Source organism: Rissa tridactyla, chromosome 6 (genome assembly GCF_028500815.1).
Source record: "Rissa tridactyla isolate bRisTri1 chromosome 6, bRisTri1.patW.cur.20221130, whole genome shotgun sequence".
Taxonomy (NCBI): Eukaryota; Metazoa; Chordata; class Aves; order Charadriiformes; family Laridae; genus Rissa; species Rissa tridactyla.
The window spans coordinates 43370401-43397729 of NC_071471.1; the positions used below are offsets into that span (position 1 = coordinate 43370401).

At 41.7% G+C, this 27329-nt stretch overlaps 1 protein-coding gene across 1 annotated transcript; it reads right to left on the reverse strand.

Moving 5' to 3' along the window:
• Positions 1-950: 950 nt before the first annotated feature.
• RGR (retinal G protein coupled receptor) lies at positions 951-19022 on the reverse strand. Its single transcript, XM_054206514.1, has 7 exons — positions 18943-19022; positions 15592-15748; positions 13773-13894; positions 4074-4227; positions 3430-3547; positions 2093-2206; positions 951-1094 (listed from the first exon to the last, which is right to left on the reverse strand). The coding sequence occupies exons 1-7, from the start codon at positions 19019-19021 to the stop codon at positions 951-953; spliced, it is 888 nt and encodes a 295-aa protein (XP_054062489.1). The 5' UTR covers position 19022.
• Positions 19023-27329: the final 8307 nt, after the last annotated feature.

A 27329-nucleotide genomic window follows, 5' to 3' on the forward strand; every position in this document is an offset into this window, starting at 1 on the left:
GTGGACATTTTTAATAGTTTACAAATTCTGATAACTGTTAAATAAGTGGCTTTTTATTTGCTTAGACTCTTTAATCACAACCAATTCAGTGATTGTTTTCACTCATATAGAGCATAGGGGAATTGAATGGCAGATGTGAAGTTAATTTTTATTCTTACGACATTTTCAGAACAGAATCTGACCCATACCTCCCTTTAGTTTTTGCTAAGTTTTCAATAAAAAGATGAATGTTTTTGTGATGGACTATAAGCTTGTTGATTGTCCTGGTAAGCAGCAGCTGCAAAATCTCATTCAGTTTAGTATGTGAGAAAGCTGAATGTCACACACTAATTCATTTGAATAGGAGCCAAGCTAATATTCCTTATTGGGGTAAAACGCCCACTGAAGTGTTTTTATGGAATTCATATTTTATGAATTCGTTTTTATGGTGGATTCATCATTGAAATTTGGAAACTCCCATTTTGGGCGCATTGAAAATGCGTTGTGCAGACGAACAAGCTATTTATACAGACATGTGGTGTAATACTGGATACTCCTTTAATCTTTCAGTAATCCAGACGTTACCATATGGACAAACTGCACAGATTGATTTGAGGAGGCCTCACTGGATAAACGAATACCCTACTTCAGTTAATTTGCTGAGCTTTTATGTTAGTGTATCAGGAAAAAAAAAATGCTTTCCAGCACATAGTTTATTTGCAGTGACATATAAAATGAGACTGATGACAATCAACACAGGTTTAAGGCAGCTTGTTTGACAAGCAGCTCGTGATGGTTTGGACAGTTATCTGGAAGGCTTTCTTTCAGTTCTTCATTGCTTGTAGCCAATGCACGGCCTTTCCAATGTGGAACCACCTCTGTATGTACATATCAGAGAACGCACACAGTTTCCTCTACCATTTTGCTTTCAGTGATGTACCTGCATTAAATTGGCTTAATGCCTTAGTGGGTTATTTAGCTTTGTTATCGACCTCTGCTTTCTCAATCTTCTGTCCTGTGAGGAACTGCCATATTCCTCCTCTGTAGTTCTCATTCCCCAGGGCATATACAAAGGCGTCCACAGTTGGCACAGTCTTGGCAATAACGGCGGGAATCTGTTGTGAGACACAATTTTATGAACAGAAAAATGCATCAAGGAGCCAATGGGCTGATTTCAGCAGAGGCTCAGTTTCCCTTTACTGAACAAATGCCTGTCTCTGATGGCAGTAGCTTGCTACCTCCAGAGAGACGAGAGGTAAAAGCAATTTGGTCAGTGGGAGGCCCTTGCTGAGGAAATTATAGTCTCCAGGAGAAAGAATTTATTTAGATCAGCATTGCCTGAAACTGGGATATTTCAGTTGAGAGTGAATACACTTAGGAGGAGTGAAGGGTGGCTGTGGGACACCTTTTGGTAGATAAGTGGGCTAATATTCCTAACACATTTTATGTGGGATACTGAATACCTAAGTACAGTACTGCATTTGCTGACCTGAAACTAGGCTGATTTTTCGGAGACTGAATAAAAGTTGAAAGGTTTGATGTGGTATTACTGAGTTCCAGAGGCAGTCTTGGAGCCAACACTCATAGATAAAAGGGAAAAAAGGAGGCAGCATGACCTTAAGAGTGATCAATTGCAGGTTCCCTGAGGAGCGGGAAGTATTAGAAAAATGAATGAGACAAATAGTCTCTTCAAAACTGAACATTTTTAGCTGGTACTTGACTGTGGGAAGGATACAAAAGTCTCCTACAAACCATGAAGCAGTACAGGCTACAGATCCCTAACTGACTGATGAAGAAAAACACCCCCTGGCTTCCTAAACTGTTGCTTGATCAAAGCAGTAATACAATGCCTTTTATATCACAGTGCTTAGCTGGTTTGCCTTAAAAGTGGTAGATGAACAGAATGCTTTGAGGAAATGATCTACTTGTTATGTATGTTATAACAAGTATATTGTTTCCTCAAAACATTTTGTTTATATGTTATATATATGTTATAACAAGTAAACCCAATTGTGAGTAAATTGGCATTGTTCCATAGCAATGGAGAGAGGAGAGTAAGGAGAATATAATTGTTTGAATTCCCTGCCGTTTGATTACGGCAGCATAGACGTACCATGCGGTATTTTGGTGAAATGAACATCACATTTTCAACTGCTGCGTAGAAGCATAAAAGGCAATAGGGACCCCAGCAAATGACCAGTGTCTTCAATGGTAAACCAGTATTAAACTGAAAAACAAGAGCAATAAATTCCTTTGTGTTTCACAACCACTCACTGCAACAAGCGGATGGGCCAGATCCTGTGAGATTGTGGTTTGTGTTCAGTAGCAGGAGATGATCAGCCAGCAGGATGTGCCTTCTTAGAGACTCTTGCAGACAAATAAACTGTGTGATGCCATTACCATGGCAGTGCAACAAACGGCTGCAGTGGCATCTGTGTTGTGGTAGTAGGATTCCTGTGTCCTTCATGCTAGGGCCTTGTCTATGGTGTTCATGGCCAGCTGTTCCCAAGTATCTCGTAAATATTAATGATAGGGAAGTGATAATTTCATCCTTAACTAGTCTGCATAGCTAGAGAATATCCTAAGAAAGAAATCACATGCTATTGCATAAACTCACTGAAAAAAAAGGTAATAGACAATAACAAATGCTGAGATTTGTTCAAGAAATATGTAGAGGGCACATATATATATATTCCAGACAGCTACAAGCCAGTCTGCCTGACTGTCTCTTTGCTGGTATAACATCCCCCTTGAGAAGTGACTGTCTTTACTGAGTGCAGGGGTTGGGCTGTGCCTGCCAGCCACGCGTAGTGCCCCAGACTGTATAGCCTGCACCTAAGGAAACAACTCATATAATCACCACATTACATTCCCATAAACCTGCCACGCCAGAGCTGTTCCTTTGTTTCCAGCTCATAAAGATTTCTGAATTTCCTCAGCCAAGTGGAAACACTGCATGTTTAGGAAGGCCCTTCTCCCGCTACGGGGTGCCTGCATGTTTTCTTGCAGTGCTGCAGTTCTGGCTGACTTCCTCAGTGATAAGCTAAGAGCCTGTAGCAAAGCAGGAAATAATGATCCTTCCTGAACAAAAGTTCTCTGGAGAAATATTGATATGCTATTAGCAAATATTCTGCATGCTGCGTGTTTGTTTTGTGACTAGAGTTGGACCAGTGGTGGTGGAGGGGTATCCTCAGGGTCACTAGTCCAAACCCTGTGTTTACAGCACCAGTTCAGGGCAGATGTGGCTGGCTGGTCAAATCTCGACATCTCTAAGGATGGGCTTTCCGTGAACTTTCTAAGTTTATTTACTCAAGTAACAATGGGGAGTTAGCACAGAAGGAGGTGAGCCAAAGCCTCTATGAAAGAAAATGGCTTTTTGAGGACTTTGTCTCTATTGGATGCAGCCCTATTTTGGCAAGACAGTGACAGGGTCTAAGGAAGCTTTCTTACCTTATAGTGCCCACTTTTCTTGAACTTCTGGTGTATGGACTGATAGGCCGTCAGCATGATGAAGCCCGGGATCATGAAATTGAAAATGGACAGAGCAAAAAGAAACGTGATATAGTTTCTGGAAAGGGTGAGGAAGGGGAAAAAAAAAAAAAGACGTTGTTAATTCCTCTCTAGGGCATCTCTGTAAACTTACTGTAAATATTCATTAACTTGTATTTTTAAAATTGCCAAAACCAGTTTTGTCAACATGCTTTAGGTGCAGCATTTGCCAAAGGCCAGTTAAGTTGTGCGGGATGGACGGTATTGCAGAAAATCACAACAGATGTTTTGTTTCTAAACACAAGCATCCCTACTCAGACATTAGTGCTGGACTGCATAAAACCAAAACCATTCAGAATAAAAGTGTCAAGTCCTAAACTCAGAAAAGATGCAGCTTATAGACGACCAAGGAATAAGGGAGTCGCGGAAACCTGAGCGTCAGCCTCCACCCCAGAGGAAGCTGACCTTAGCTGTTCCCACATACCCCGGCTCGTGCCCCAGCAACAATGATGGAGACAGATGGGGGTTTTGGTGTGCTGCCGAGGCCACCCCAGGGGACGGCGGCCTCCCCCCCTTCTTCCGTGCAAGCTGGCCCCAGCCCTCACCTGTCCCCTTTGCTGTAGTCTAGGGTGCAGCAGGTTCGGAGGGGTTCGTAGTCATATTCCCCCCACCCCAGCAAGGGCATCACGGACCAAAAGGCAGCAAACAGCCAGGCGAACACCATCATGGAGATGGCCGTGCTCCACTGCAGCTTGCTCCCTGTGGGAAGAGAAAAGCGGATCTCTGTGCCCAGAACGAAACTGGTGGGCAAAGCTGTTGGGCTCTGTGGGGCCAAAGCTGAGTGCCCCGGCCTCTGGGCCTCAGGCAGAAACAAGCAGTTGTCTGTGCTTTGTAGCCTGCATCTGACTTGAGTCTGGAGGGATCAATCTTGTGTAAAATTTGAAGGAAGCTTTTAGTCTTTAGGAAACCGCAAATTGTACTTTCCTTTCGTGTGCTTTACTTACACAAGTGCTGCATTGCTGCTCAGCCTTGTACCACATTGGAGATACATCTGCTCTTACAAACATCATATTCTTGGGTTTTGGGAATGTGTTTAGAGGCTCAGATGAGGCAGAGAGAAGGCAGCACAGGGTGAGGCAGTAAATAGTGTCTGAAGAACTAGAGCCTAGCTGCAGGGTGTGGGCCAGATCAGAAATGTGGCTATGCGGGCACCACCCAGCCCCTGCCTACTCCCTTTTGCCCTGCTGGGAGTGCAGGGCACATGTGGATATTAAATATACCCCGGTTTAAAATCACTGCTCATCAATATCTATGGGAATATATATATACAACCTGACAACAGATCTTGTTCTGAAAATACTGCTGGTCCAATTATTCTGCCCTTAAGGTCATTGCTTAGCCTGGAACAGGAAATGTGACGCTCAGCATTAGTAATTTTTTTCTAATTTTATAATAAAAATTATCACTTGTGCCTATCTCATCCAGTTCCGTAAAATACCATTGGAATAGGTTAATAAATGAAATGAAAGATTGGAAACTTCAGAAGACACGGGAAGTATTTCTCCATGGAGAAGGCAGGCAGGCTTCCCCGCTGCTGCAGGACATTGTGTTAGCCTTGCTGCTTGCAAGTAAAAGGCCTGTATAATTTTGTTATCGAGGCTAACCTCCATCATCATGCCCATGCTGAATAGCCCATGGCGCCAGCTGCACCAGTGAGGAGCACAGTGACTTTGCCCACTACTCCTTTCTAATCAAATCTGCCATTAGGGAGAAGTAATGTTGTAATTTTCACTGAGGTTGGGAAGCAATTTTTTCATCTGCCCTTAACAGCAGCATCATGACAGCAGGCCAGGAGGATTCAGGCCAATTCTGACCTTTCTCAGAGAGGTGAAGGACTGGAGTCGAGGTTCTGCCATGGGACCAGAGGTGGCTGACTGGTGGGTGGAGAGCATGTGGGGTCCGCACAGGCTGGAGATCCCTATAAGGCAGCAGCCCCGGGAAGGACTGCAAACTCTACAGTAGCTATTTTGTGTTGTGCTGTCCCTGTTTATTTTAAAGACGGATAATAAAGTAGGTGTGTTAATGAAATTGCCCTTTTACAGGAACTCTGATTCTACCTCTGTCTTTTTTCTTATCTTCCAGAGGTTCTTCAGGGAAAAGAATTAGAATTTGAATTGCATTAAAAATCAACTTGGAAAAATTGTTTGGTACATGTGTTCAAAAATTAGTTATGGGAAAACACAGGTGTACATATTGCAATTTAAATGGCAAGGAAAAAATAAAGAATTACCTACTCCACATTTTAATATGGTGGTTACCAAAAAATGTATTGATTTTTTAGTAATTGAAAACATTATTTTTTAATAATTACTAATGAAGAATGATTAATAATGACTAATATCTGTCTTTTCTATGATTCCTACATAGAAGATACACTTTATCTGCAAAGGCTCAAATATTTCTTTGTAGTACTGACATAACATGACTCTAGAATGACATAGATGAAAATAAAGGAATAGTTTCTGATTCAGGGGACTAGAAATACGAGTCCAACTTTCTAGTAACTTGTAATTATTCTTAACCTCCCAGTCCAAAGAAGCATTGTAGCCTAAGTTGGATCTTTCAGAACTGAATCCTATTTAGGTATATGCTCAAATAAGCATGTTAGAGTTGTTACTCATCCAAGGTTTCCACTTCCATTTGTGTTCTACATAGTGGTTCTTGTAGCTTGGCTTTACACAACTGTAACTTGAAATTCAATCTGGACGAAGCTTATTACACAAGCTGTCAGGTTTGTTTTGTGTTTTACATATTCTAGCAATTCCTTAAAAGCATTAGTAAACATTAGTAAAATCAGCTGCACTGAAACCTGGCTCTGAATTTTGTTTCTTTTAAACCAAGCTCATGCCAAAAGTAGCTTTATTGCTTTGGGAATACGATTTTGTAAGTGGTAAGCCCTCCCGATATTCTGAAAAAACAAACTAAATCTTGGGGTTTCTTTTTCTTTTTTTTTTTTTTTTTCGGTGTCTCAGCAAGTCCTGTAAGATAGTTAATACCAATTATTTCTCATGGTAGCTTGTGGCAGAAACTTTGCTCTCTTTCCACCCCCATCCTTCCACTTCATGGACTACTGCAATATCTTGAAGGTCTCAAAATGCGATGGGCCATGACTGAGGCACTCTAGAGTCACTGCATCCTAGACACACACTGGCACCTTATGGATCTTTGCATGCAAGGAAAAGATCCTTGCATTGACAAAATGTGCCCTCAGCTGCTGGGGCAGTGCTGGTGGCATGCTGAAGGCAGCCTGTGGGTGCCTGCACCGACAGGAGGCAGCTGATCCAGCTGCCTGCATGCTTTTGGCAAAGGGTTGTTGGAAGTCTCACCTTTCCTGCTGTCGCCTTGCACAGAGACGCAGGGGAAGCTCTTGCTCCACTGGCTCCCACCACCTCTGGGGTCTTTCAGGGCGCCCAGTCTTTTGGTGCCATGTCTTTCCTCCATCCCCATGTGCTACCAGCTTGGGTGCATGCAGGCAACAAGTTGTGAGGCTTCCCACTAAATGGCTTTTAAATATTTTCTACGAAGAATGGCTTTAATGAAGATTTCTATGTTTAAATTTTTAACAGGAAAAGTCCAGCCTATAGGACTCTCTAGGGGAAAACTCCCTGTGCCTTTGGCTGGCAGTGCCCTGCCTCGGTTCCCCCCTGCTGCAGCTGGGAAGGTCTCTCAATTTCCATTAGCTTGCCTTTTTTTTTTTTTCCTTTATTTTCCCAATCCTTTTGCTTTAACGTTTGTGCCTCTTCTATGAAAAACTGTAAGAAAAAGTTTATTTTATTTCCTTTTCCATGGGTGTTAGGAAAACTCATTTTCTTATTAGAAGTAGAATAAAAGGACCATGCGATAATGGAGTCTGGCACCAGGCGTGTCTCGACAACCTGCATTTGGAAAGCTCATCTCTGGGGCTGAGTTCATATGTTCTCTCTTCTCACATTTAAGGAGTCCCATTTTGGACACTAGAAAAGGAGAGAATGAGAACTTACAAAAGTAATTATTTCCTTCTGGATTTGGCCTTTTGCAAAATGAGAGTAATGGTGAAATAGTCCTAGTGAAATCAGCTGCCTGTTGACCCTCCAGGAATCATCGTAAGTAGCTAAAAATGTATGAATGTAAAATTAAAGAAACTTGATATTATTTTAGTTTTAGCCAGAAAAAATACTTTCAGTACAAGAATAGTGAAAGAATCATGCTTCGTTTGCATGGCAAAAATGCCCTTCTCTGAGAGGTCCAACAGCAAGAGAGCAATTCAGTTGTTTTTCTGTAGAGCAGGCCATTCCTTTACCTTAAATATCTTTTTTGGCCTGATAAAATTTAATATAATAGCCATGTAGGTCCTAATTCAGTTAAATGTGTGTGTATGGAGTTCAGCATATGCTTAAGGATATAATTGCTAATCACAGCCCAGTGCTGGCAATTTGGTCCTATTAAGTCCAATCACTCTTATGCTCTGGCTTTCTCACCCTGAAAAACAAGACAGAAGCACCTCTTTTCCATACAGTGAAATATTAATATAGGGGATTTTAAATGGCTTCTGTAATCACTTTGGAACCAAAAGAGGTCACTCTTGAAAACAAAAAACCCCCATCATTTAAAGATTACTAAAATCGTGATATCAAAAGCTTAAATTTTAAGAAGTTCTAGATAGAGCATGGAACAATTCTTTTGATTATGCTGGCCAGTTTTTAGTGACATAATCATAAACTATTTCTCCATCTTTAGTCTTTGGGGACATTTATGGACTTAGATTTTTTGAAGATTTATAAATTGGTCAAACACTTAGATCATTTTCACAGACAGAGCGAAAAATACATCTCTGACACAGTGGCTACCTTTCAACTAGATTTCAGGCTGGTGTTCATAAGGAATTTCTCAAACAAAAGGTCAAGAGGATTTTCTAGGATGGAGGGAAAATGTTTCCTCATTCTTGCAAATGGTTAAGTTATAATAGCTGATACATTCCAGAACAATAAATATGGCTTGTACCAGACTTTATGGCATACATCACTTAAAACTGGCAAAGTTTGACACAGACAAAAATATCTGAAAGTCTTATAAGGGAAAATATGTATCAAGGCGTAAGTAAAAGAGGTGTTGGTACCTACTTCATCTGCAGTGCAAAAAGCACTGAGTCACTGGTGCTCATGAGTAGTCATTTTTTTGTAGGAATAAGAAAGCTGCACTGTGTAATAGCTTATTTTGTCCATATCATTAGAAAAAGCTCTTTAAAATAACCTAATAAAGGGATTTTTTTACTCCATTAATTTTTTGCTACGGTTCTCCATGATCATAAAGCTGTCTTGGCAATTACCTCCTGCTTCAGTGAAAATGCAAGATCTGTACAAACACTGGCATTTTGTCTGGGAAAACTGATGCAGGTGCAAGGAAGTGTGGCAGGGTGGCTGCAGTAACTGTGAGAGAAGGTAAGGACATGCTCCTAATTTGACAGAGCGGACAGCTGCAATTGGAGCAAATGGTAGTTTGCTAATCTTTGAATACTGATATAACAACCTAGATTTCCTTGAATGTTAAGGATTAGATAAAACTCGCTGCAATTCTACTTCTTGAAATTGAATGCTGCTGTGAAATCCCTGATGATTTTGTTCCATCTTTTCTCTCATAATAATGAGAAAAGTGCTGACATAAATCACTTCAGACTTTCCATTTCCCCCTAATTCTGAAATGCAAGTGTAAAATCTTCTAGATATGTTTCTTTTCTTTTATAATTATATCTGTATGCCATGGTTATGAAAGGAAAAAATTGACCAGAATCCTTCCCCTCTCGATAACCTGCTGATGGCAGCGTGCTACCCTCTCGCCAAAATGAACCATGTGTTACATTGAAATGCCTTCAGCACAGACATCTCTGCAGTAGGTGGCTGCCTGCTTTCAGATTGCTGAGCCCCTGGGCTGTCCACCGGCTGCCCTCTGCCTGCCTGATCCCAGCTCCAGTGAGACCTCCTAGGCTGCTACTTCTTTCCTCCCTTGCTAGGTTAGGAACATAATTCAGGATGGTTTCCTCATTTCTATGGCCAGGGAGGGAGAACTAACAATGTCTGCCTTGACATAAAATGTCATCCTCTGTCCTGAATGCTTGGCTATTGATAGACAGCTTCCTCAGAGTTTGCCCTTTCCTCCTTCACTGTCAGGCACTAACATTAAACTGCGTCTTTTTTTCGCCTTTTCCCCCTAATGATCAAATTTTGAAATACAATAATCTTCCTATCTTGCTAGTCATTGACATTCAAACCTTTCAGACTCTCATGCCTTTTCTCCTCTTATTGCGTACTTTTAGACTACAGATTTCTGTAGTTGTCTCCTCCTTGCTGGGAAAGTAGCACCTCATAGGCCCCAAAACCACATTAGGGGATGAAAAGAGAGTTGGTCAGCATGGTTGCCTGGGAGGAAGAAAGAAAGAGGAGGAAGAGTAAAATCTCTTTAAACTCTTGCTTCTCTCTCACATGTGGTGGTCATACCGTTTTGATCCATATGCCAATCAATAGCAACCTGTTTTCTCATGCATGACATGTCTAGTTATCAATATGCTTTAAAGGCTAGTACTTTGTCACTGAGGGTTGCAAAGACTTCCAAATTTAAAAACTTGGTTAATTTTCAGGATATTGGTGAACATATTTGTGTTATTAGCATCCAGAATGCCTGAAAAGTCCCATTTTTTCTCATTATCATAGTAATCTCTCACATTCTCATCAGTTCCTTCTTCCTTGGAAATATGGATAGTGGGTAATCAAATGTCAAGCTGAGGAATGCCACAACAAACACTTTCTCGGAAACTGTTAGGACATAACAAAAATATTGGGGATGATGCAACTGAGTCTGGAAGGAGTACCAGTTCCCGGGGAATGAATCATAGAATCATAAGGTTGGAAGGGACCTCTGGAGATCATCTAGTCCAACCCCCCTGCCAGAGCAGGGTCACCTAGAGCAGGTTACACAGCAACGCATCCAGGCGGGTTTTGAATGTCTCCAGAGACGGAGACTCCACCACCTCTCTGGGCAGCCTGTGCCAGGGCTCTGCCACCCTCAAAGTAAAGAGGTTCCCCCTCATGTTTAGGTGGAACTTCCTATGCTCAAGTTTGTGCCCATTACCTCTTGTCCTGTCGCTGGGCACCACTGAAAAGAGCCTGGCCCCATCCTCCTGACGCCCATCCTTTAAGTATTTATAAGTGTTGATAAGATCCCCCTTCAGCTGTCTTTTTTCCAGGCTGAAGAGACCCAAATCCCTCAGTCTTTCTTCATAAGAGAGGTGTTTGAGTCCCCTAATCGTCTTGGTAGCCCTTTGCTGCACCCTCTCCAGCAGTTCCCTGTCCTTCTTGAACCGGGGAGCCCAGAACTGGACACAGTACTCCAGGTGCGGCCTCACCAAGGCAGAGTAGAGGGGGAGGATCACCTCCCTCGACCTGCTGGCCACACTCTTCTTGATGCACCCCAGGATGCCATTGGCTTTTTTGGCCACAAGGGTACATTGCTGGCTCATTGTCATCCTGTTGTCCACCAGGACTCCCAGGTCTCTTTCAGCTGAGCTGCTCTCTGAAGATAAAGGGTTGTTCGCTTTGGTTTTTAGGCAAAGGTATTTTGTACTTTCTGTACAGGCATGCAACTCGCACCAGTGTCAACAGCAGTTTAATGTATGGATTGAGAACACAGTATAGCCTGTAGGCTTGATATATCAGATCTATGAAATACGACTTAATCTTCCTGGCAGTCAGCATGTGAAGGATGAAACTAGAAGTGCCTGGTTTTACTGGAGTAGACCCAGAGCATGAGCTTTTAAAACCTTCTGGGTTTTTGCTTTTGTTTTGTTGTTCAAAATGTTCAGTAATAGCAGCAATGTTTGGCTGTCAGTAAGTAACAATTTGAGCAAAGTAAAGAAGCTCGTGCCCTTAGGGTCTCTCTGCCTTTGCTCTTAATGTGGTATGCTCTTGACTGGAGATGTGCATGACAAGAAAGCATTAAAGTCAATGTTGCAGAGAGTAAAAGGTCTTTCCACAGACATGCTTATTTTCAGGCTGTCTCTCTTGTAAAATACAGATGCTACTCTTCTAGCTCCAAACACATTTCAGTGTCCAAAGGGTGTTGGAATGGATTTAGCTTACAGCCTGCATTGTTTGGGGCCTTTGTCTGGACATGAAAAAAAACTCCAACATTTCCTTGCCTGAGCTGAATTCTTGACAAAAGTTGAAGAACAAAACGTTAGCAACCTTTCCACCCTCAACCGGATCATCAGATTAAACATGTTTGCTGTGGGTTCTGGGTGTGTTTTACCACTTGCTGCTTTAATCATACAGAGGCTGTGCCTGAAAGGCTGTGTGGATGCTAATGGTGGAGGGGATTGAAGCACTGCAGCTCAGCGGTTTCTTCCCCAGCCAACTTTACACTTTCATTTAGAAAATATTTTGTGAAGTGGTCTGAGCAACCTGTGCTTTAGCACAAGAAAAGGAGTGCTGCGTTTATCTGTAAACATTGCCAAAGGAACACAATTTTTTTGGGAATGGTGCAGTCACGTGGGGTGCTCTGGACTCCTTAGTTTTCTGGAAAGGGCCTGGCTTTAGCAGGAAACACAAAAGCTACAGATCTGCATGGGAAGACCTCATCCATTTCTCCCAGGTGGCGGAGCTGCAACACAACTGCCAAAATGGCTAAACAGTGCAGATTAGGGCATTCCTAGCATTACGGAGTGCTAAAATGTCCTTTCAGAGCAAGTTTGTATTTCATATCATGTCTCTTTCCCTTTTCCTAGTGAGGGCCATGAGATTGTACGCCCTGTGTTCCTCACTGAGTTCATTCCTAATAACTTTTAAAAACGTTAGCTACTTGGAAGTAAACTGGAGAGGGAAATGGGACTGACAGATACTAAATTGCTGTATTTACTATGAAAGTTGGTGTTTGGGGGGAGATTAGGCCCCACGAAAATATCCACGAAAGACAAAAGCAAATATCATCCCTGTGTGCCCTATTCACAAGAAAGCAGGTTTTGCTAGTTCCAGTGCTCACAAGGCTGCTAGTTTGTTTTACAGCAGATGGTAATGCCCCTTGCTGTGCTTCCTGACTTCTGTGCTAAGCGAATACAGTTATTCCCCTGTTCTCTCATCTGCGGCGGTGGCTGGAGCGCACCTGGAGGCTCAGCACACATCCTAGCAGTCTCCACAGACACCAAATCCAACTCAGCACCCTAATTCAGCAGAAATTTCTACTCATGTTACATAAATCTAGTACCACCAAATCTAGTACCACCAATCTAGTACCACCAGTACAAATCTAGTACCACCAAAGTTTGGGAAGTAGTTCTGTGATAAAAGACAGAGTGTCTCTGTCTCTATAAATCCATAAATTTGACAATCCTGTCAATCTCTCTTACTCACCTAAATCAAAAATATGCTTTCATAAGTCCACAAAAGAGGAAATTTTTTTTTCCTGGGTTGATCTCCCTGTCTAATATTAGATTTCCATTAAATCCAGCTAAGGTGTGAGATAGTTAAAAACTGAATTGCAAGAAAAAACAAAAAGTGGCCTCAGTAAGAGATGAAAAAGACCATATTACTCCTCTTTTCAGCTTAAAAATAGCTCTGCTGCTTTTATTGAAACTTGCAGATAATTTGTTTCTTGCTTGGGTACAAATGTACCAAGTTCCAGTCTTCATGAGGGGGCCTGGAACATAGCACAAACCCTGCGAATGTCTCGTGCTCCAAAGTGCCTGTGTGTCACACAGCGCGGCTGCTGAGCTCTGTCTGCCTGATCCTGCGTCTGCAGAAGTGCTTTGCTGTGGGCTCTGTTCCAGCTGCCGTACCTGCAGAGACAGCTCTCTAGCTACACGAAATTTGTCTGTAATTAGTAAACTCTGCATGGGCATGGAGATCTGTTTGGTACACAGCAGGGTGTTGGATGGAAGCCCAAGGTGTATAGATTTTTCTTTAACTTGAGGAGCTGGATTTTGTTAGGGACACTGAAGTTTACTTATGGAGAAGGTGAAAGCATGGCAAGAGGGTCAGGCCTTGGATGTGATCTGGAAGAGGAAATACCTCCTGAAGGTGGTTGGTTAGTGCCCGCTGTATGGGAGCAGGTCCTTTGGAGAGATTGTTTATATTTGCTCTGTCTCTAGTGTGTAAGATAAATAAGCTTACATATGAGATATGCAGATAATAAATATGTGTTTGCTTTGATTCTCTGAAATCTAAACAAGCTGCTTTATCGCAGGATCTGGGAAAGGTTTCTAGGTAAATTTTAGCCCTTACTTGTACAGTAGTGATGATACCGGTCCCAAGCGACCGCAGCACTGGAACTTATGCTGGCTAGTGCTGTCCAGAAGCCCTGGAATCCATGAATTTGACAGCCATCAGAGCCATAGGGCCAGTATCTGTCAACAAAAAAGGAATATGTTAAGAAAATGATAGAAAGAAGTGAAGATATGTTTGGAAATTGCATTAACGTAGAAGGCAAAATGATAGCCTGTGCACATGCTTTCTACGTCTGAGAAACATTGTGAAAGCTGTGGTTGCCTTTAGGTATTTGCTAGTATTTATCTTGCTGTGGTGTCTGATACAGTACAACAGCTATTTTTACTCTTAATATGGAGAAGAAAATATAACCTGCATTTATGTGATGGAAAGTTGTTTTTTTTTATTTGAAATCTATATTTCATCCAATAATTCGTATCTTCAAAATTTGCACCCACTGGGACCAGCTAATTTGTCAACATGTGAAAGTAAAAAATGTGTAATAACCTTTTGGAAAATCAGTGTTCACTGTGTAACAGAGTACAAAAGCTTTCAACAAACAAAAATACTCCTGATAACAAGACCGAGGCCTTAGTCTCAGCAAGACCTTGGTCTTTGCAAGACCAATTCTTTGCAGGCATAGAATGAAAAGAACCATGAGATGATCTGATGTAGCAGACATCTGCTGACATGTGCCTTCAATGTCCTGGTGACCCATAGCAAGGAGCCGTGGCTTTTTTTCTCTCTGTATTCATCTAACCTGACTCTTACGCTCATAAAGCTGGCTGTGAGGTGGAAATCTTCAGCAATCTCCTTTCTTATGTATTTACAGAACACAAGTTTAATTCCTTAGGAGACTACCCCTGGAAGTCCCTTTGAACGGCAGATAGCTGACTTCTTGGGAGGCTGGGAAACTTCTGCTCCCATTTAAAGGAAAATGTCCTGCAATTACTAAAACTAAGCTCATTTTGATGTATTGACTTTAGCTTTTCAGCTTCAGTTCAGTTAAGGCATCTTTATTGACTTCAGTGAGACTTAAGTGTCTGAAACAAAAGTGGCCTATAGAGGAGGTAAAATAGTGTTGAATAAGGCCTCATTGGAGCTTATTATTGACTTGCTAATTTGCAAGTATTTTTTTATATCCACTAACAGAGGATAAAATAGTCACATTCTGGCTTGAAATGTATTTTTGTTCTCTATTAAAGGTATTTCCAGGGTTTAAAATTAGGCTACTTAGGTGGAATTATTCATGTGGTAGTTGGCTTTTTTTTTGAGTATGGTTTGCTTGTGATTTGTTTGTTGTAATTATGCGCTGAAATGCTCGATATTGTTTCTGTCCTCTGTTCCAATTAAATGATTGACAAGTGTGAAAACATGGAAAATCAAATGTGTCATAACTGATGTGAACTCCCTGCTAACGGATCTGCATTTCCATTTTTCACAAACTCCTCAAGTAAGTGCTTTAATGGAAAGGTACATAGCGAAAGACTTGCAGATAAATTTGGGGTCAATCTAGAGGTTTAGTCAAATGAAAACGTACTACTATTTTGATATTCAAGTAGCTTTTACTATAACCACTGGTAAAGCTGTCCAGTTAAATGTCTTCTATAGTCAGTCTTATAATCTGTCAGTGATTATACGCAGTATAGTCTGCTTTTTTACTTGCCTGGTAGAACTATATAGAGTTTCAGTTTGCTGTTTCAGATTGAGAGAATGAGAAGGTTGGTTAGGTGGTGTGCTAGAGAGAGAGTCATTTAATTAATTTGACCTCTTAGAATGTAAGCGGCTGGTTTTCATGTGGTTCTTCTGAACATCTTTTAGGAAAAAGAAGATATACCTTAGGAAGCTGGAAAAGGCAGCGATGAATGCGTTGATGCAGATCCCGCAGTCGGCTAGTGCAATGCTGAGAACCAGCAGATTGCTGGGTGTTCGGATTTCTTTGATTTTTCGGAAAGAAATAATTGTCAAGCCATTCAGACAGAAACCAAGCAGGGCTGAAATACAGAATTGTTTGGGGTGATTCAACTGGAAATGGAAAATATCTACAATGATACTGCTGTGTTTTTTTAATGAGAGAACAATAATTACTGACGAAACATGCACAGGGAATATATCTGACGTGGTCACAGTCTGCACGCAAGTTACAAAAACTTTCAGGAGAGAAGTCATGGGTGACAGCTGAAGCCAATGCCCCAGACTATATCAGGGATAAGGCCAGTCATGCGGAGCAGAAATGGTTTAATCTTATTTGTAATTCTACCTTTTGTTTTGAATAGAGAAATCTGATTGCCAGGCTCCATCCAGGGAAATGTGGGTCAGAGAGAGGGAGATTGAGAGGAGGCAGCTTCAGAGTGGCTTACAGTCAGCACATGCTGCTGTTGGACCTGTCTCCAGGCCTGTCTTTGGTAGAGAAATGGGTTGTGTTTAATATCAATTGTAACATTCTTTTGTGTCTAAGCATAGAAATCCCTCAGCAGTGTTTCAGTCAGCCTGCCTCCCTTTGGGCTCCTGTCTAAGGTTAACCTAGACAGTGCTTGAATTACACCAGCTCAATCTTATTACTGTCCTTCGTCAATGGACTATACATGGAAAGGAATAATCTAATTATAAAAAGCAGTCACTCATAGATTTAAAAAAATAAGTTAATGTTGGTTTTCAAAGGGGAGCATCTAAGCAACCCCAGCTATTCACGCAGCACAGGGCTGTGCCACCCTGAAACTCATTCTTCACTGGTTTAAACTCAAGTTTTGTCCTTTAATGTCCTTTTCAAGATGACCTGAATTATTCTAGCTCTGATGAGGCTCTGACTCAATATCCCACCTCTAAGTCTCAGTTAGATGAGAGGCAGTATGTCTTTTTCTTTGTGTTCTTCTTGGAAACAGAAATGATGTAGCACAGAAAAAAATCCATATCCCCTAATTCTGTAAAGTAGTGTAGTTACTTATGCTTATTGTCTTAATTCTGCAGTTACATAAGATGGATGATTTTGTCTAGTCAGAAATCCTGCTTCTACCTTAATTGCATTAATGGCTGATGGCATAATCATAGTAACAGCTGATGTGCGTCTTTCATTACACAACATATAACAAAATATTTCCAGGAGAAGTATTTGGAGCCATTTGAAATCTGCTGTTCCTATTTCCTCCCTGCCAGCTCACCTCCCACCCACAGGGTAAAACTGCTGCCAACTCTCCCAAATGCAATCAAGCCTTTAGGAGAGGTATGTTGTGGCCATATTTAGAGTAGAGCTGAGGAGTTACTACTGTATCGACTTTTTTCTATCTTTCCCCTGTTTTTGGAAGCTCCAGGCTTCACCCCACTCTGCTTTCTTGAATCATAGAATCAGAATGGTTTGGGTTGGATCATCTAGTTCAACCCCCCTGCCCTGGACAGGGACACCTCCCACTAGACCAGGTTGCTCAAAGCCCCATCCAGCCTGGTTTTGAACACTTCCAGGGATGGGGCATCCACAGCTTCTCTGGGCAACCTGTGCCAGTGTCTCACCACCCTCACAGTAAAGAATTTCTTGAAGGCCAGCATGAGTGTACAAATAGAGAATTTACTAAATTAAAAAAAAATAGCTTTGAGTTTTCATTTTTAGAAGAGCAAATATGTCCAGTTAATAAAGTGAATAAAAGGTTTTCCTCTTCCCCAGCACTTTTTTGCAAACTGTACTTAGAAGCTGCAGCAAAAAAGGAGGTCTTCATTGCATTTCTCTCAGAGTCTCTGAGAAAGTGAATTAATCTTTGATTATTTAGTTTGATCTTCTAAGTCAGACAATAAGGTATTATTGCCGATCTGCTGGGCACATTCTGCCTAAAACCCTGTAGAAAATACTTGTGTTTAGTAAAACATAAATGTGTTAGACCACATTTAGTTTTAAGGGAAGGTTACCAGCAGGTACTTTGCTTGGGCTTCAGCAATGGCAGGTCCCCACAGGCTACAGCCCCAGGCACAGGTGGATAGGTGGGAAGGTGGGGGCTGGCAGGGCTGTTGTACCACAACCATCCCTTCTCCAGCAGGAACCCGCTGTCAGGCTCTGCCAACACCTGGCAGTGTCCCTGTCCTCCTGCGATGTCTCACCCCTCAGTAACGAAGTGCACATTCATGCCAGGACCTGCCCGGCCCTGCAGATGGCTTAATGGCTGTTGGCCAGGTTTAGCCCTGTTTAGGCAGCAGCTTGCCCCTGGGCCAGTAGCAGAAGCTTTTTCTTCTCTCTCTCTTTCTTCCAAGAAAGTGTTTCTGACACAGGTCTTCCAGCTTTCATTTGCAGGCAGATACGATGCTGCTTTCCAGCTGAGCTAGCCTTCAAGGAGAGGGCAAGCCTCCTCCTTTCTCCAGTGCTCCACGTTTGCGGGGTGAGCTGATGAATATTTATATCATTCTGATGGTGCTTACAGCTTCTCCTCTGCTGTTGGGCCCCACGATACCTGCATCCCCAGCTGAGCAGCACTATGCGGGGATGGGATCCCAGGCCCTGACCGGGATGTAGCTCAGAAGAGATGCCAGTGACTGACACCAAAATAATCCTAACTACAAGCCTCTCCTTCGCTAGCTGCCAGGTAGATACAAATTCTTAGTTTTATTGCAGTGTCTCAAACCTTAAGAAAAGCTAAATTAAATGAATACGGTCTCCTACCTTCAGTTTTGCTTCTTAACTCTGTGAGAGCTTTTGGATCTCATGCAAGTATATTTCTGTGTATTACTTTTACCCAGCAGCCATTAATTGCGGCGCTACCAATGCAATCTGGATGTATGCTAAAAGTTAACAGGCTATTTTGGACCTATCATCTTTGATTATATGACGGCCATCACAGCCTACAAAACGAGCAGCCCAATTTTATTGAGAGATCATAAGTCATTTCAACGTCCTTCCTCTGACAAAGATAAAATTGCCTTTAAAAGTCAACAACAAAGTCTTACATCCCAAATTCTTGATAAGAAAGCTAAATAGCAAGTACTTCCCTGCCATAGGGCAGCTACATATACGGAACAGATCTTCACTGCAAGTGGCTTGCAGCTCACCCTGACTTACTCACCAGAAATACTGGTGATGTAGCCACAGTAACCACCATACGTCTGGGTCAGCGTACCACAAATGCCGTTTGCTTCAGTTTTCCTTCCCCCTCCCACCAGGAATAATAGGGGCAAAAATGTTATTGCTGCTGAGGTTCCGCACTGAGCTTACCTTCTACCAGCAGGGCAGTGCCGATGGCAAACACCTCTAATTCAGTGAAGCCTTCAGGGAGCGGGTATGCAGTGACCATACTTGCGATAAAAATGCCAACAGATTTAACCTCTGCCCTCTGTTATAGCTGTAGGGCTGCCTTTTCTCTGGATCCCCCTTCTCCCACTAGCTCAAGGCTTCTTAAAGGAGCAGCTCACGTGCAGACACATGCTCATTATTATATAAAAGCTTTGGGGTTTTTACTCCCATTGCTACAATCCCTGCAAGAATGTTATTAATGATGGGACTAGCATCAACCCGCACTCCCCCTTTTTCTGCAAATCGTATTTCAGACACCAGCAAAATGAAAGCATTCACTGCAATTACAACAAGTTCTTTGTAGAGACAAGATTAAGAACCCTGTCCAGTTAATTCTGCAACACTGGAAAAGAATTAAAGGTTGTGGAACGAAGGAAACACGTAATATATAATTGGGGAGTGACCTGAAAAACAAAGGGGCACTCATTGAGTTGGTAATTAGGGGAAAAGTATGAACCAATAATTTCTGCAGCATACTCTCACCACTTTCTTAGTAACTGGCCAGTGTATTTTTCTGGCAAAGACTATTCTGTATATTAATATATTTCCTCTTCATAACTGAGGCTTAAATTAAGGTGCACACTGGCACAGCCTGATTAAAGGCAAACACTTACAAATTACTGATTTTGGGCCCTGGAAGTACCAGGATGTATGCAAGCTGCCTAGTGGTGAGCGCTCACAGGAATTACCTTACTGTCCTTTTGGAGATGTTTGAGGACTGGGGTCTTGCTGTAGTGTGGCTCTGGAGTGTGTGCAACGTGTAGCTTGTCCAGCGTCCAGATCCTTAACTGCCGGCTGACTTCCCACCACATGATGGATTCGAGATGTGCGTGAGCCCTTGTTGTTTCCCAGCAGGGTCAACCATTTTCATTACTTGTACTACTAATTAACTAACTCTTTGGGAATTTGAATGCCTGGATCCTGCAGAATGGATTAAAAGTAAGCAACTTGGCCATACTACTTAGTTTTTAACGTACATTTAGAGTAGCAGTAGTTATGATAACTACTAGATAGGCTTGTTTTCTTTTAATGGTGCTTTATTCCGCCTTTTTTAGTGCATTTGTTTCCTTTTTTTTCACTTCTCATTCCATACTATTTTTCCACAGACCTATTCATTGCCTTAACAACAAGGTGCCACTAGCGTGACAGTTGCTACTTTGACACATGATTTTCTTCACCCTCTAATCCTACTGCAAAATGGGAGCAAAAAGGGAGCTGAAGCACAAGGGATATTGTCTTCCCCCAGCTCAGGCCCCACACTGTGCTGACCTGGCTCCTGCTTGTTTGATTCACTCCTGCAGAGTGAATTTGCTCCAGACGCAGCCAGATCTTGTTCATGGTTCTCCTGACTACACAGTGCAGGTGCGTTTACAGTCAGGGGTCTTGATGGAAGACAGTGGTGGATTTTTTGCAGTTTTCCTGGAATCCGTGCTTACAAGCTGTGATGCCCAGGAGAACTGATCGGAGCTTCAAGGCTGTCATGAAACCATCTTGCTGTGTTTTGTGATTTCTGGCATTCAATTTACAGCTGTTTTTGATGTAGGTAATTGCCTTGATGGATATGCTCTTGGATTTTGAAGTAGGATTCAGGAAGGCATGATATTTGTTAGGCTATATAGATGTTTGGTTTAAGCAGAGCAAAATTACATTGCACCTCATAAATCCATCGTTATGTTCGCCTTTCACTCACCTACATGTCTTGATGACAAAGAAGATGACAGCCCTGCCTCCTAGCAGGGTAAATGACTGATCTAAGCCTGTGTTTTAATAGTGATCCATTGTGTGTTCTTGCAAAAAATTAGTGCTAGATCTTGTAAATGTGCTGTATTTCTTTTTAGTGTGATTGTTTTGAAAATAGATGGCTTGTTGTAATGCTTGTCAACATAAAGCTGCACAGCCTTTCTAGACTACAGATAAAAGACATGGATATTGTCTGAACTGCCCTCATGAGGCACTTTTGGTTGCCTGCCACTGTACTTCTCTCTCACTCCCAAGCAAACCTCCCAAATGTGTTACACAGCTGGTATTTTTTGTGGTGTGCATTAAAGTCTGTGGTGCAGACTTTGCTAATTCCAGAACTATTTTTTCCATGAAAGTTTACCCCAGCCCCTTTGGATTTAGATGATCTTTATTAGAATGAATATTGTGAACTTGTTGGTTGCTTTTATTCAAGTGTCTTAAAAAATTCCCACGTCTAAACCTTATTTACTTTGTCAGTGCTAAGTCTAACAACACAAGTCAGTCACTTTTTAGGGTGGTTTATCGTCTGACTCGAGTGTAATTGGTATCAATAGAAACTTTATGTACTAGGCTCTTAATATCTATTTTTGATGCTGTGTTAAACTGACTTTCTAATAGTCCATTGGGATAGTATGGGATGATGTGTGTCCAATATGGCTGCTAAATTTAGTTATAAAGGGTTTTCTTCAAGCCAAGAGGAGGTGTAAATGGGGAATAAATTATTGAGTTTGATAGAAACTACTAATGATAGTTCTTTTCCCAGTTGGTAAAACAAAGCTGCATTCATTTCCTTTCCCTCCTTTTTATGTAAGACGCAACCTCATATTCCTGTGAAGTCAGTGAAAACATGCAAAGGATAACAAGTTTGCCAAAGATACTTATTAACTCCTGAAATTATGAAGTTTTTAGTGATCCCTTTCTACTTGATGCCCTCTTTCGATAGCTACTTGCTATTTCCAAATTCAGGGGAAAAGGTCTTTCAGTCAACCTGACATTATCTTGCAACTTCATATTTTGAATTCCCACTGATCTCCTCTCTGCATCAATAAAACGTCCATATCATTTTACCCTCTCACTTAAGAATATTTCACTGGTTACTAATTTGTTTGCAAGGAACACACAGAAAAAAGATCTGATATGTTGTTGCCGGCTGTCCCCATGGATGTCATAAGACTGTATGGATTTGGCGGGAGCATATTAATCTTTGTAAAATGTGCATTGTACATTTGTACAAGCACAACAAAAAAAAGGTGCAGTGCAAAGATAACAGAGCACTCATGCACTCTAAATTTTCTCCAAGCAATCAATGCAGATTACTGACATACTTTTTTATACTCACAGCAAGAACTTTGCTAAATTGACATATTATTATTCCTCTGCCTTCCTAATCCTTTCTTCTGATTCAGGTTTAGTCAAATTATCTTTGACTTTTTATTCAAAAACACCCTTAAATGACAAACTGCAGCATTTCAGCAGAAGCGAGCTGGGAATACAGCCACACAGGACTTTGGTTTGTTATCGCAGAGATGAGTAGTAATCTTGGTCCCCATGGGAAATGCTTCTTATCAAGGAAAGGAAACCAGAAAGTGTATTGTCTGGAGACCTTCTGGTTGCAGTTGTGTAAATTTGTTTTGTTTTGGAAGCAGTGACTGGGAATATGCCCCAAACCGTAAACAGGTGCCTGGCATTGGCCACAGGAGGGACGATGCAGGGGACAAGCCTGCAGAGCAGCATGTGGACAGATGTCAGCCCTTTGAACAAGCTGCAGCCCCGTAGTAACTGTTCTCCTCAGTAGCCTGGCAGTTTCACACACTCCTCAATCTGATGTTCTCTGCAGCTTCTCCCAGACCTATTTGGAGGTAGAAGTAGTCGTGAAGCCCCAAGGATGGCCAAGGAGGCTTCGGGGAGGCAGGAGCCAGTGGCCATGCTTTTAGGGGGTGAGCATGGCAGCCCTGGGGCCAGTGGGGAGGATGTGCGGGTCTCCAGGGCAGGGTTTGTGATCTCCTTGGCCAGGATGGGGACCGGGGGTGGGAGGTGCTGCCTGTGCAGAGGAAGGGAGAGGAAGGGGAAGGGGCTTGCTTGCAAGTGCAGAGAGCCAAGATCAGGGATATATCCAGGGAAGGCTCCTTGACCATGCTCAGCCAAAGTGAAGGAGCTGCAAATTCAGTAAGAAGTAGTAAGGGGGAGTAAGGGAAGTAAGGGAAGTAAGAAAGCAGGAGGGCATCTTCAGAGTCAGAGCCAGAGTGATGCCATGCGAAAATCCCTTCAAACAAGGATGCAGCTCCCTCCTCTCCTCCCGAAATGTCATATGTTGACCCTGTTGCTTGTCTACACAAGGATGGAGCACCACCTGGGTGCAGACAGTCATTCACACCCGTGCTGTGGCCTGGTCTCCACACCGCATGGCTGCTGGGGCTGGCTTCCCTGAACACCACTGCACTTCAGGCACCTAGAGAGATGAAACTTGCTGTTGAGTGGAGAAGCATTGCCTTTTCTTCCTATGTTTGAGTTGCCCCTCTAGAGACAGGTAGCTTAATTGATAGTAAATTGAATACATAGTTGATAAATATATGTATATCCACTCAGGCTAGAAAATTAATAAAGTTACTAGAACATTAATTGCTTCCTAGACTTCTTAGGCTTTGCTGGATATACCAATCATGATTGTGATCAAATATATATAGTTGTTGCCTTGCTCTGTTACTTGTCTCTCAAAATGGATTTTAGACACCTTTAAATAATATGTTTTGCTTTTGGTTAGCCTACTGATTTTAGGGTCATATACCTATTCACAATATAATGAAATATGCTATCTCTGCTGAACGGTGGCATATTTCTTTAAAGGAGGAGGCAGTCCTACAGAATATAGGATATACCTGACACTGTTTCTTTAGTTTGTCCTGTGGGATTCAAGCCTTCCCACAGCATGCAGAACAATAACTCTTTCAGGAATTACAGTTCAAAGATCAGTACCCAGTTCTCAAAGCAAACTCTGGTTTCAAGAGGGGCTTTAATTCTATTAAGAGAGGATTTGCACACCAGCTCTCCTTCTGTTTACTATTGCTCTTGTAGAGAAGCAATAGGACTCTCTCTGAACCATTCCTCAATGTGTCTGTGCTACTGACCACGTATGTAAAGGAACTTCTAGGCCATGTATGACCAAAGCACCTAATTTTCCCTGTCACTGTGATATCGTATATTTTGCTCCTCTTAGTAGTCCTCTACCAGTGTCTCTCTGTAGGGTTTCCCCCCAACTTTCTGCTGATTCTTCCCTCACAAACGTTACTTAAGCCTGAATTCTGCAGAGCTTTCCTTGACTTCAGTATAAGATCTGTGTTTACACTGAGAGTGATTCATCACATGTAAATTTTTCCATATAGAAACCAAATGTGCTATTTATTTCATCTAAGCTAGACTTTCTCTACTGTTACTGGAGGGAATGGGCAGCTCCTAAGCATCGCCCATCTTAGGATAGGACAAATTGTGCTCTGGAGACACCTCTTCCTCTTCACTGACTGTTGGGAGAGCCCAGGGGTTACTACGCATTGATGCCTACCTTTCAGGTGGCTATATTAAGGAGCAGTCCAATCATTTGTACCAGAACATAACAGATTTGGGGCTTTCCACTTTGTCCTGGTTCTTCTGAAGCTTGAGGTTAACTACAATCAATGCCCGGTCCTCACTTCTTTAGGCTTCTTTCTTCTCCTGAAGGCTCCTGTGGAAACCCAACCAAATATACACTGTTTACAACAGATGTGTCAAGGCCTCTTGTGTTATCCAAGTGCACTTTTTAGTGCACATTAGGGTCAATCAACAGAACTATTGATAAACCATACCTGTGAATTAACCAGTGCTTTCCCCTACATTTCCATAAAGCAACTGTTACTGGTTTTTTAAAGATTGCCTAATTGATTTAGCTTCTGTTATCCAATCCTTTGAGCTCAGTGTAATAAGCAATTTCTTCAAGCTGAGTTGCCTTTTATAATAGAGTGGAACAACACTTGTAAAAACTACATTATGTTATCTCACAAGACTGAATTAATCATGATGAAGGCAGAGCCTTCGGTTGTGCTTTTGTTGTCATCTCTAATGTGAGAATGTTGCTGAAATATTGTTTGTTTTGTAGCTAGCTAATGAAGGAGAGGAGTTTTCGTAATGTGCCATTTCAGAATGATAGTTCCAGGCTTTCTTATTCAGCTTTCCATTACTTTAGTCCTGGTAATTTTTTTCTTTTTACAGAAAAAAATCCAATCAGTTTCTGTATAGAATATTTGGTAGGCAGAATCTCACCATGAAGTGGAAATCTTGATTAGGAAATTGCTTTTCAGACAAACAAAATATATGAACCGTATGTTACATAGGTGTTTTACAAGTAATCTACGAAGTTGGAATAAGAGAGAATGCCCAGGAAACAAATGGTTTTGCTTACGCTCCTCCAGCAAAATGAAGTAACCTGCCAAACACTTTACATGAGACATTGAAGCAAATATAAATGGTAATTTTAAAACTTTAATGGACACATTTACTCAATAAGGTAGAAATGCCTAGAGTTGTTGAGGTTAAAATACAGGCACTGATGAGTGAATTGTCAAGAAGACAAAAGAAGCTTGGTATTTTTTCCCAATATATTGGTAAAAAAGCTTAATGTCCATCATGATAGATGATTAAACTCTCCCCAGATGAGAAGACCTTCCAAGGACCTTGCACAGCCCTTCACTTCTGTGGGAATTCCTTGGGGAATGCCCTCACCAAAGCTTCATCTCGTTATATGTTTCTTGCAGGCTGCAGCACAAGTGCTACCTCCTGCTATTAACCTTGGAGCATCAGCCTTCCCCATGTTTCCTCTGGTCTGAGTGGGACTGTAGGACTGCTTTTGCCCTAACAAAGATCCTCTGAAATAAACTGAGTTTCTCTGAAGACTGATCTGGATGGGTTTAATATTACTGTGTCTGCAGGCAGATGGGACAGGGAAGTCAGTGCTTAGAGGAAGCTCCTGATCATCATGAGTTTCCCTCATCTTCCCAGGTTTCTTTCTCACTCTTATCTTGGTAAAGGTAGGTCATCAAAATTAGGCCAGTTATATATCTTCAAGGGTTGAACAAATGACGGATGGCCATGAAGCAAATCAGAGGACCAAAGTGTAGCACTTTTCCTTTTTGCCTTTCTGTGGGTCAGTAGGACAGTTGTGGGAGTGAGAGGCTACGTGAGGCGTGCCCTGATTTTCTGCTATTACCTCCCTGGACTCCCCCCTCTTATTTCACAAATAATCATATTTGAAAAAAAATAATTATATAATGAAGCATTTAGTCCAAGAACAATCAGAATAAAAATAATTACACAGGCAATGTAATTCTCCTATTATAATCCCACCACATGCATATGTATACATACATTGCATCACTGAAGATAATAGATTGAGAAGAGCTCATTACTGTGAGAAAAGTAATGTTAAGAAAATAAAATACACCAGGGCAAAATCTTTCCTTTTCCCTTTCTTCCTACCTTTTCTCTCTTCTCCTGTCGTCTTCTTTTTTTCTGTTTTTCTTGGTCCCTGGGTATAAGACTTGACTTGCACATTCCGAGAGGTTTACTAGGACTGCCAGAAGGGCATGTACTTGGCCTGCAAAGTCTTGAGGCTGCAGGCAGGTACATCAGAATAGGAAAGCCAGTGATTATCAGAGTGGAAAGAGGGCAGAGGGTTGCTGTGTCAAACATTATGCTCCATCTGCATTCAGGAGCCACACAAACAGTGCCGGAAGTTTAAATCTTCTTGCATGCCTGAGGAAGCAAAATAAAACAGGCACTGTTTCCTAAGCAGAGGTGACTCTGTAGGGCTTAGACTAATACTATTAAGGTCCAAATCAGAAAAGGTTGTTGCAGTCAGCAATATTACTGCATGACCCCCTCTGTCATGCAGCTAAGGATGCTAAGCCCAAAGTTGGCAGATTTTGTTAAACTGTGGGAACCTTACTGGATTTTAGGGAATGAAGGTACAACAGAGAAGAGGGGCCAGGAATAGAAACCTAAAAAAGTTTTACCCATTCAAAATACATATGTCAGATATGATTATGGTATGTCCAGTCATCAAAATGGACTCCAGTCGACTGGTATGTGGCTGTGGCATCTCAGAGAAGAGTAGTATTTTTTTCTGCGAGAATGATGCTGCTGGACATTACATTTATACTGTTCTAGGTGTATGTTTTGGTAACTGTATGGGCGTGTGCATGTATATACAGACAGTACATACTTCTCCATACTTCTCCAGTCTTACTCACTGTGTATTTGATTTCCCTCTTTAGATGACTTATAAAAATTCCCCTTTAATAACTGTTCTGATCAGAAATCAGTCAAGAGCTTATGGCTAGCAGAGCATATGTATTATTTTTTCTATTCATGATAACTTAAGCTTTAAATCGAGATGCTTATATATATAGATATTTATATGTACAAGTCAATGATACACTGGATTTGTTTATGTGTTTCTTTCTGTAATCTTTGTGTCATGTGTTCTTTGGCTGTGCTCTGTTAGAGATACAGGTGTTGGTCTTTGGTAAAAAATTTTAGAGTGC

Bases quoted from the DNA above. Each gene is read 5' to 3' on its own strand.
- RGR (XM_054206514.1), bottom strand. From the start codon at position 19,021: ATGGTCACTGCATACCCGCTCCCTGAAGGCTTCACTGAATTAGAGGTG. The intron at 3,548-4,073 runs GTGAGGGCTGGG...CACCCTTTCCAG, and splicing joins GACTACAGCAAAGGGGACAG to AAACTATATCACGTTTCTTT. The intron at 2,207-3,429 runs GTAAGAAAGCTT...CTTGTTTTTCAG, and splicing joins AGAAAAGTGGGCACTATAAG to TTTAATACTGGTTTACCATT.